The sequence below is a fragment of the Galeopterus variegatus genome, unplaced genomic scaffold (genome assembly GCF_000696425.1).
Source record: "Galeopterus variegatus unplaced genomic scaffold, G_variegatus-3.0.2 Scaffold11309, whole genome shotgun sequence".
Taxonomy (NCBI): domain Eukaryota; kingdom Metazoa; phylum Chordata; class Mammalia; order Dermoptera; family Cynocephalidae; genus Galeopterus; species Galeopterus variegatus.
Genome location: NW_007737420.1, coordinates 32,664 through 41,494, shown reverse-complemented (window position 1 = coordinate 41,494; position 8,831 = coordinate 32,664). Strand labels below are relative to the sequence as shown.

Below are 8,831 nucleotides of genomic sequence, written 5' to 3'. Positions count from 1 at the left end.
TGGGGGAGGGGGGAACGCAGAGTTAGTGTCTAATGGGTGCATAGTTTTATTTTGCAAGATGAAAAGCGTACTTTATACATCACAGAAAAGGAGGAAAGAAGGTTTGGTAACTTTTGCATCTCACCCACACTCCTCATGCTGGGCGTCCTCTATCTGGCCATAAGATGGCCAGGCTTGTCCTCACTAGAGCTCTTTTTGCTCTTATAAAATCATCAAAACACAGAGCCTGAAGGGAAGTTCAGAGTGTGGAAATGGAGAGAGTACGGCCCTCTTTTCACACGATAATTCCTTTCCTTCTCTCTTTATTTGTTGCTACAGAACTCACCAGTGTAGACCTTGGGTGCACAAACCTACTCATAATGGAACAATTGGCTCCAACAATATGCAAAGACCTGAAGACAGAACCATGTTGAAGGAAGGGCATGGTTTGTGTTAAACAGTTCTGACTAAGGCATCAAACACTGTTCTGAGTGGCTTCCAATCACGAACTCATTGAACCCTCATGATAACCTAATGAGATTGTTAACATTGTTTCACCACTCTGTAGGTTAGAAAACTGAGTCACAAAGATGTTAAATACATGCCAAGGTTTATTCCAGCTAATTAGATTTGTCGAGGTTATCACCTTTTTGAGATAGTCTCCCACATGAGTATCTTCACAGCACAATACACATTAAGGTCAACTGTAGCATCCCCTCCCCACTAGGTTTAACCTTTGATTTCCTGTTGAGTCTTCTGTATTTATTTAGTTCAGCCCGAGGTTCTACCGTAAGCCCACATCTGCAGTCCTAGGAATGTCTTATATACATACTGTAAGCCATGCTGGAGATGATGGATCTCAAGTCATGACTTAACCACTTAAAGGGTAAGTGACTCTGAAGATGTTATTAATCCTTTCTTTTTTGATCCTTAAAAAACCTGACTTTATTGAGATATAATTCGCATACTATACAATTTACCAGTTTAAAGTGAATAATTCAATGCTTTAAATTGTATATTCACAGAGTCATGCAACTGTCAATCTAATTGTAGAATATTGTCATCACCCCAGAAAGAAACTTTATATCCATCAGCAGTTCATCCCATGACCACCTCACTCTCCCAGCCCTAGGCAACCACTCATCTACTTTCTGTCTCTATAGATCACAAAGTACTTTTAAAAAATTGTGGTGAGATATACATGCATAAAATTTACTATTTTAACCATTTTTCAAAGTTTTTAAAAATTGTGGTTAAAAAACACATAACATAAAATTTACCACCAACCCCTTTTAAGTGTGTAGTTCAGTAGTGTTAAGAATATTTATATTGTTGTAAAACAGATCTCTAGAACGTTTTTATCTTGCAAACTTAAACTCTATACCCAAAAGGAGAGTTGTTTTTTCATGCACATAGAGTTTTATTTTCTACATTTTTAAGTGTACAGCTCAGTGGCATGACGTACATTCACATTGTTGTGCAGCCACAGCCACTATTAATCTCCAGAAATTTTTCATTATCTCAGATTGGAGCTCTGTATCACTATTAATCATTTATGAACTTCTGTTTGTTCATGTGACAATGAGGTTGATTAAAATAAATTTCACAGGTTTACAATACACTGTCATAAATGATATGACCAGCATAAAGCCTAAAGGGCTCTCAGGCCCTTGGCCTTGGACTGAGACTCACACTATTGGCTTCCCTGGTTCTGAAAGGTCTGGTTTCCAGTTTGCAGATGGACTATTGAGGGCCTCATCAGTCTCCACAATCGTGTGAACCAATTCCCCTAATAAATCCCTTCTCTTATATTTATATGCATATCCTATTGGCGCTGTCTCTCTGGAGAATCCTGACTAATGTAAAGCTATTATTTTTCTTTTTTTACATCAGGTAGCATCACACTAAATAATACAAAAATGTCTTCTGAGTGTGTTATGGAAGATTAACTTTTAAAAATTGCTCATATAATAAACTCTCCATGGTGATGAACCAGCTTCATGAAACTGAAATTCAAATGAATAATAAATTCCACTCTGAAGATAAAGAGGCAGCCCCCAGTGAGCTATCCATGTGGTGAGATTCATTTCAGAGTTTGCTACCCCTTGGGGCACTGTGGAAACTCTTAAGCTCTACAATGATTAAATAATACAGACCTCCAATTATTTTGAAAACTAAGCAGAAAAAAATAAATTAATGGGTTATAGCGAAACACATGCTAGTGTTTGAATTTTCCTTGTATCTGTAGAAATAAGGTTTATGAAATTAATAGGGTAATTCCCCATAGGATTATGACTTTCAATCTTGTCAATTTATAGATGAACACAAGCGGATACCTTCAAGATAAAGGGGGGATTTACTAAATATTTTTAGCATACTTATAAATTATTTATTTTTGGTGGGAACACTACTAGAAATTAAAAACAAAAATTAATGCAGGCTGGTTGGCTCACTTGGATAGTGAGGTGCTGATGACACCAAGGTCAAAGAGATAAAGGGGGGATTTACTAAATATTTTTAGCATACTTATAAATTATTTATTTTTGGTGGGGTGGGAACACTACTAGAAATTAAAAACAAAAATTAATGCAGGCTGGTTGGCTCACTTGGATAGTGAGGTGCTGATGACACCAAGGTCAAATGTTTGGAGCCCCTAACCAGCCAGCTGCCTGCCCCTCCACAAAAAAAGAAAAATTAAGAAAATGAAAAAGGATATAAAAAAATAAGATAACAAAGATGGAAGATCACAACTAATGTTCAGAAAGGTAGGGTGCAAATAGTATGAGATCCATGTAAGAAAACACCATATGATTGGTTTGAAAGTGGATCCAAGCGTGTTAGTACCTCTTTCTCCCTTGTGGTCTCCAAGTAGCTTTGTAGGACTTCACAAGTCCTGACTCATCTCTACCTTCAGCTCCAGGTGTTTACCTATGGCCCTTAGGGATTTGCCCAAAGTTCCATTCTGCTTGACATTTCTGTTTACTCCAGCTTGGTTCAGTCACATCTTTCCAGCTTTCCTGGGGTGGCGCCTGATGACTGTGTTGATTTTCAGCTAGTACTGCCAAGAGAGCCACAAGGACCAGTCCTGTGATGCCCATTTGGATCAAATTCTCCATTGTGTAATCTTGGTTCATGGAGTCTAGAAACACAATTAAAGAGATGAATGAGTGTTGGTTATTTTCCATTCTATCCCTACCCCAGAGCCCTGATATGGAAGCTCAGTTCCCTATTTGCTTGCCAAAATGTGTCCTCACTTGGACCTCCTCCTCAATGAGCTCACACATTCACAAGTATGATCCTTATCAGTCTGCAAGACTGAATCCACGGACGTGAAAATGTGGTTCCCAGGGGTGTCTCATAAACAGAGAAGGAAGTGAATTTGAGTCAACCATTGTATAATTGAGAGGGAGTGGGAGCTGGGCAAGACAGTTTTACATAATTTTCCAGAGTAAATGTATAGTAGATCACTGAATTCAGTATTGAAAACCAATTACAAAACTTGAATAATTCACATAAATTAAAATTAAAATTAAGCAAGGCCCCAGAATGTGGTTGGTGGTAGGGACAACCCATGGAGGAGGTGGCATTAGTATTGCAGGTTATTCCCTTTGGCTAATTGATTTGATTTATAGTTAAAAAATTCTTTATTTCTTCATCAGTTATACATGTTATAAATTTGTTTTTCCCATTTTCCATGTTATCTTTTAATGGGCATACATTTAAAAATTTAATTTGGTTGAATTTATTAATCTCTCCTTTAGAGTAGGTGGTTACTATATCTTGTTTCAGAAATTGTCTCCTATCTCAGTGTCAGGATACTTCTCTTCTGTATTATGTTAAACAAAATATTTTGCATTTTGCAATTAGGTCTCTAATCCATTTGGAATTGAGTTTTGCATCTGATTTTATTTCAGTCCTCTTACATGGATGCCCAGTTGTCCCTGCACCTTTAATTGAAGAGACCATTCTAGCCCACGTGATCTGGCAGTCCCATGTCTACAATACCACTTAGCTTGTAGCGTGAATGGAATGATGCTAGCTTTTGCACAAGGCAGATATGAGAGACGGATGTGGTCACTGTGCTCAGTGATTAGCAGCTGCTTTCTTCTCCCATAACTCTTGTCTTCTGTCTCTAAGCAGGGTGACGTAAGCAAATAATATAAAAATGGCTCTCATGATAGAGTTTTTTACAGTCTTTCTAATGATCATCATTTCCCAGCCACTCACTCACAGCAGATTCTAGTACCATAGGTTAGCTTAGGGATTCCCAGATGCAACTAGGCATGTGAAAGACAAGTGTGCTCATCTAGGTTGTGTATGGTTTCTACTGTCTCAACACGACCCCTTAATGTATGACTCTGAATGGTGGCCCCTCCTTTATCAATAGACTACATGCTTTTGAAGGATACTTTCTGGAGAGCTCTAGAATGGAGGTGAGAGTCGAATGTGGGGTGGGTAAGAAGTCCTTCTCTCTTCACAGTCCTCAAACAAGTGAGTCTTTACTTCCCTACTCTTCTGTCTCAGTGCACCTCTTCATATTCCTGCCTGTTGACAAGGCCCTGGCCAGCCAGGTCAGGACACAGGGCTGGGCTGGAATGGACCCACCTGTGACAACAAGGTCCAGGGCATCACTGGGGACTGACCACACATGGAGGCTGCCACTGCACCAACCGCAGCATGTGTAGTTCCCTGAGAAGCTGGAGTTCACAGGACCCAGACTGAAGCTGACTTGGTGTCTTCCATTTTGCTATGGTGGCAGGGACGCTTCCCCCTCCTTGGCCAGTGAAAATCTATCAAATGGGATGTGAGCTGAACCACACTGGAGGGAAATAATATCTCCCAGCATCATCACAAGACTGTGATTCGTGGAGAGAAAGGGTTGCACAAGCCTAAAAAGAAGGGAGTGAGCTGTTAGCAAGATTTTTTTCTTTTTGTACTTCTTTATTTATTTTTTGATGGAGAAAAATAAATTGTATATCTTTACGATGTATAACAGGATGTTCTAAAATATGTATACATTGTGGAACAGCTAAATGTGCTAATTAACATGTACATCACCTCACACATTTATTTTATGTGGTTAGAACATTTGAAATCTATTCTCTTACCAATTTTCAAGTATATAGTACATTGTTAACTATTCACACCATGATGTACGGTAGATCTCTTGAACTTATTTTTCCTATAAAACTAAAATTTAGTATATCTTGATTCATATGTACCCATTTCCACCACCCACAGTCCCTGAAACCAGCGTTCTACTCTGTGCTTACATGAGTGTGACTTTTTAGATTCCACATATTAGTGGGATCATGAAGTACTTGTCTTTCTGTGCCTGGCTTATTTCTGATAACATAATGCCTTCCAGGTTCATCCATGTAACACAAATGACAGGACTTCCTTTTTAATTAAGGCTAAATANGAAAGGGTTGCACAAGCCTAAAAAGAAGGGAGTGAGCTGTTAGCAAGATTTTTTTCTTTTTTTACTTCTTTATTTATTTTTTGATGGAGAAAAATAAATTGTATATCTTTATGATGTACAACAGGATGTTCTAAAATATGTATACATTGTGGAACAGCTAAATGTGCTAATTAACATGTACATCACCTTACACATTTATTTTATGTGGTTAGAACATTTGAAATCTATTCTCTTACCAATTTTCAAGTATATAGTACGAGAAAGGGTTGCACAAGCCTAAAAAGAAGGGAGTGAGCTGTTAGCAAGATTTTTTTCTTTTTGTACTTCTTTATTTATTTTTTGATGGAGAAAAATAAATTGTATATCTTTACGATGTATAACAGGATGTTCTAAAATATGTATACATTGTGGAACAGCTAAATGTGCTAATTAACATGTACATCACCTCACACATTTATTTTATGTGGTTAGAACATTTGAAATCTATTCTCTTACCAATTTTCAAGTATATAGTACGTTGTTAACTATTCACACCATGATGTACGGTAGATCTCTTGAACTTATTTTTCCTATAAAACTAAAATTTAGTATATCTTGATTCATATGTACCCATTTCCACCACCCACAGTCCCTGAAACCAGCGTTCTACTCTGTGCTTACATGAGTGTGACTTTTTAGATTCCTCATATTAGTGGGATCATGAAGTACTTGTCTTTCTGTGCCTGGCTTATTTCTGATAACATAATAACGGTAGATCTCTTGAACTTATTTTTCCTATAAAACTAAAATTTAGTATATCTTGATTCATATGTACCCATTTCCACCACCCACAGTCCCTGAAACCAGCGTTCTACTCTGTGCTTACATGAGTGTGACTTTTTAGATTCCACATATTAGTGGGATCATGAAGTACTTGTCTTTCTGTGCCTGGCTTATTTCTGATAACATAATGCCTTCCAGGTTCATCCATGTAACACAAATGACAGGACTTCCTTTTTAATTAAGGCTAAATAGTATTTCATTGTGTATATAAACTACATTTTCTTTATCCATTTATCTGTTGACAGATACTTAGGTGATTTCATATCTTGGCTATTGTGCTGCAGTGGACATGTAAGTGCAGATATTTAAGATTTTTTTCTTTCTTCGTTAGCTTTGCCCGTGTGTTGAATTTATGCTAAGCGAGGGGAGATGTGGAAATTCTCTGCTCCAAAGCTATAGGAGTTGGGAACCACAGGATCCATACTCTGTCTGAAACTATTGCCAACAGGTCTGAGCAAACAAATGGTTCATGGGGCTTAGATGAGCTACCATTGTAAAGAGATGAGAATCTGGTCTCTAAAGCCAGAAGAGCCATATGTTGGGAAAAGAGGAGGATGGTATCCAGATAGTTTGAGGAGCAATTTCAGGGACTGAAGGAGGAGACACCATGTAAAAAGAATGTCAGCAGTGGTAGGACATAGATTTCAGGGTGCAGTCTTCTAGAAACACAAGGTCCAGGCCACCCTGAGGACAGAGCTGAAAACAGGGCTAGACTCCAGCATGGGGAGCATAATTCCTCACTCCCTGAGTAGGGGCTGCACATGGTGACTTCCTTACATACGGAAACGTTCAGAAGGAAGATGAGTAACTGTACAGTGGAGAAACCTAACAAACACTACCTCGACCAGGCACTCAAGGTCAACGTCAACAACCACATTCATGTGGATAGTATGGAACCTTGACACGATGTGATGAAAATGGCACTTTGCTTCTCTGGTCTTCCTTGCAAAAACCCACAACTGTCTAATCATGAGGAAAACACAAACAATGTCCAGTAGTGGAGGAATCCTAGAAAGTACTTGACCAACACTCTTCAAACTGTCAAGGCCATCAAAAACAAGGAAAGTCTGAGAAACTGTCACAGCCCAGAGGAGCCTAGAGAGACATGACAACTCAATGCCATATGAGATCCTGGAACAGAAGGACATTAGGTAACAGGTAAGGAAATCTACGTATACTACAAACTTTAGCTGAGAATGATGGTTCATTAATGGTGAAAAAATTTCCATACTAATATAAGATGTTAACAATAGGGGTAACTGGGCACTGAATATACAGGAATTTTCTGTAGTATCTTCTTCATCTTTCTGGAAATCTAAAGCTGTTCCAAAAATAATGTCCGTTAAAAGTAAGACTATACTGCCCTTCTGGGGTGAGCCTAGGAGACCCGCTACTGCCACAGATCCTGGAACAGGACCCAAGGTGGTGTAATATAGTCACTACCATACCTACTGTCAAGCAAAGACAATTCACCAGCGCAGTAGCAGCCAGGGCCACTCCACAGGAAATCTACTTCTCACTCAACTACAATGATATAAGAAGATTCACCAATAAACGCTGCTAACAGAGTAGGAAATCTTTGTCCTCATAGCCAATCTCAGTGTAATAGAAGAAGAAAACCCTCTACCAAATGACCAAACATCAACGAAAAAAATACTAGGACTACAAATAAACAAGAAGATATGACACCACTGAAGGATTACAGCAATGCTCAAATTTCAGACTCTGTGGAACAGGGAATCCTTGAAATATCTGAAAAAGAGTTCTGAGCAATGATCTTAAGGAAACTTGAAGAAATAAAAGAAGACTGAAAATAGAGATCACAATGGAACAAGAAAAAATATCCAGAATATGAAGGAGGAAATTTATAAAGAGATTAGTACCTTAAAAAAGAGTGTAGCAGAACTCCTAGAAATGAAAGATTCACTCAGTGAAATATAAAACAAAACCAAGAGATGGAGCAGCATGTTAGCAAGAAAGAATTTCAGATCTTAAAGGTGGTCTTTTCAAAATAACCCAGGAAGACCAACAAAAAGAAAAAAAAATGGAAAAGGAGTTAAAAATAATGAGGAAAATCTAAGAGAGATAGAAGACAACCTCAAGTGTTCTAACATCTGAATTGTGGGTATTCCAGAAGGGGAAGAGATAGGAAAAGGTATTGAAAACCTGAGGAGATAGTAGCAGAAAGCTTCCCAGGTGTAGTGAGAGATACAGACCTTCAGATCCAGGAAGCTCAAAGGTCCCCAAACATATTCAATCCAAAAAGATCCTCCCCTGAGACATTACAGTTAAATTTGCAAAGCTCAAAGACAAAGAGAGAATTCTAAAAGCAGCAAGAGAAAAGTGACAAGTCACCTATACGGGAGCCCCCATCAGTAGACTTCTCAACTGATACCCAGAAGAAAGTGGAATGATATCTTCAAAATACTAAAAGAAAAAATTGCCAGCCAAGAATTATTTACCCAGCAAGGCTCTCCCTCAGAAATGAGGGAGAAATAGCGAATTTCCCAGACAAATAAAAGTTGTGGGAGTTCACCACCACACGACCAGCCCTTCAAGAAATTCTCAAGGGAGTCCTGCATCTGGAATCTGAATAGTGATGACCACT

General features: G+C 38.4%; 1 protein-coding gene across 1 annotated transcript in view; it reads right to left on the bottom strand.

The window, feature by feature from the left end:
- The window catches only part of LOC103610564 (immunoglobulin alpha Fc receptor-like), a gene marked incomplete at its 3' end in the record, with an annotated part of 19,184 nt that overhangs the window by 3,726 nt on the left and 6,627 nt on the right, over window positions 1-8,831 (bottom strand). The window contains exon 3 of the mRNA XM_008594713.1: window positions 2,908-3,118. Within this exon, the coding sequence (XP_008592935.1) occupies window positions 2,908-3,118 (211 nt within the window). The remainder of the gene's footprint in view (window positions 1-2,907; window positions 3,119-8,831) is intronic.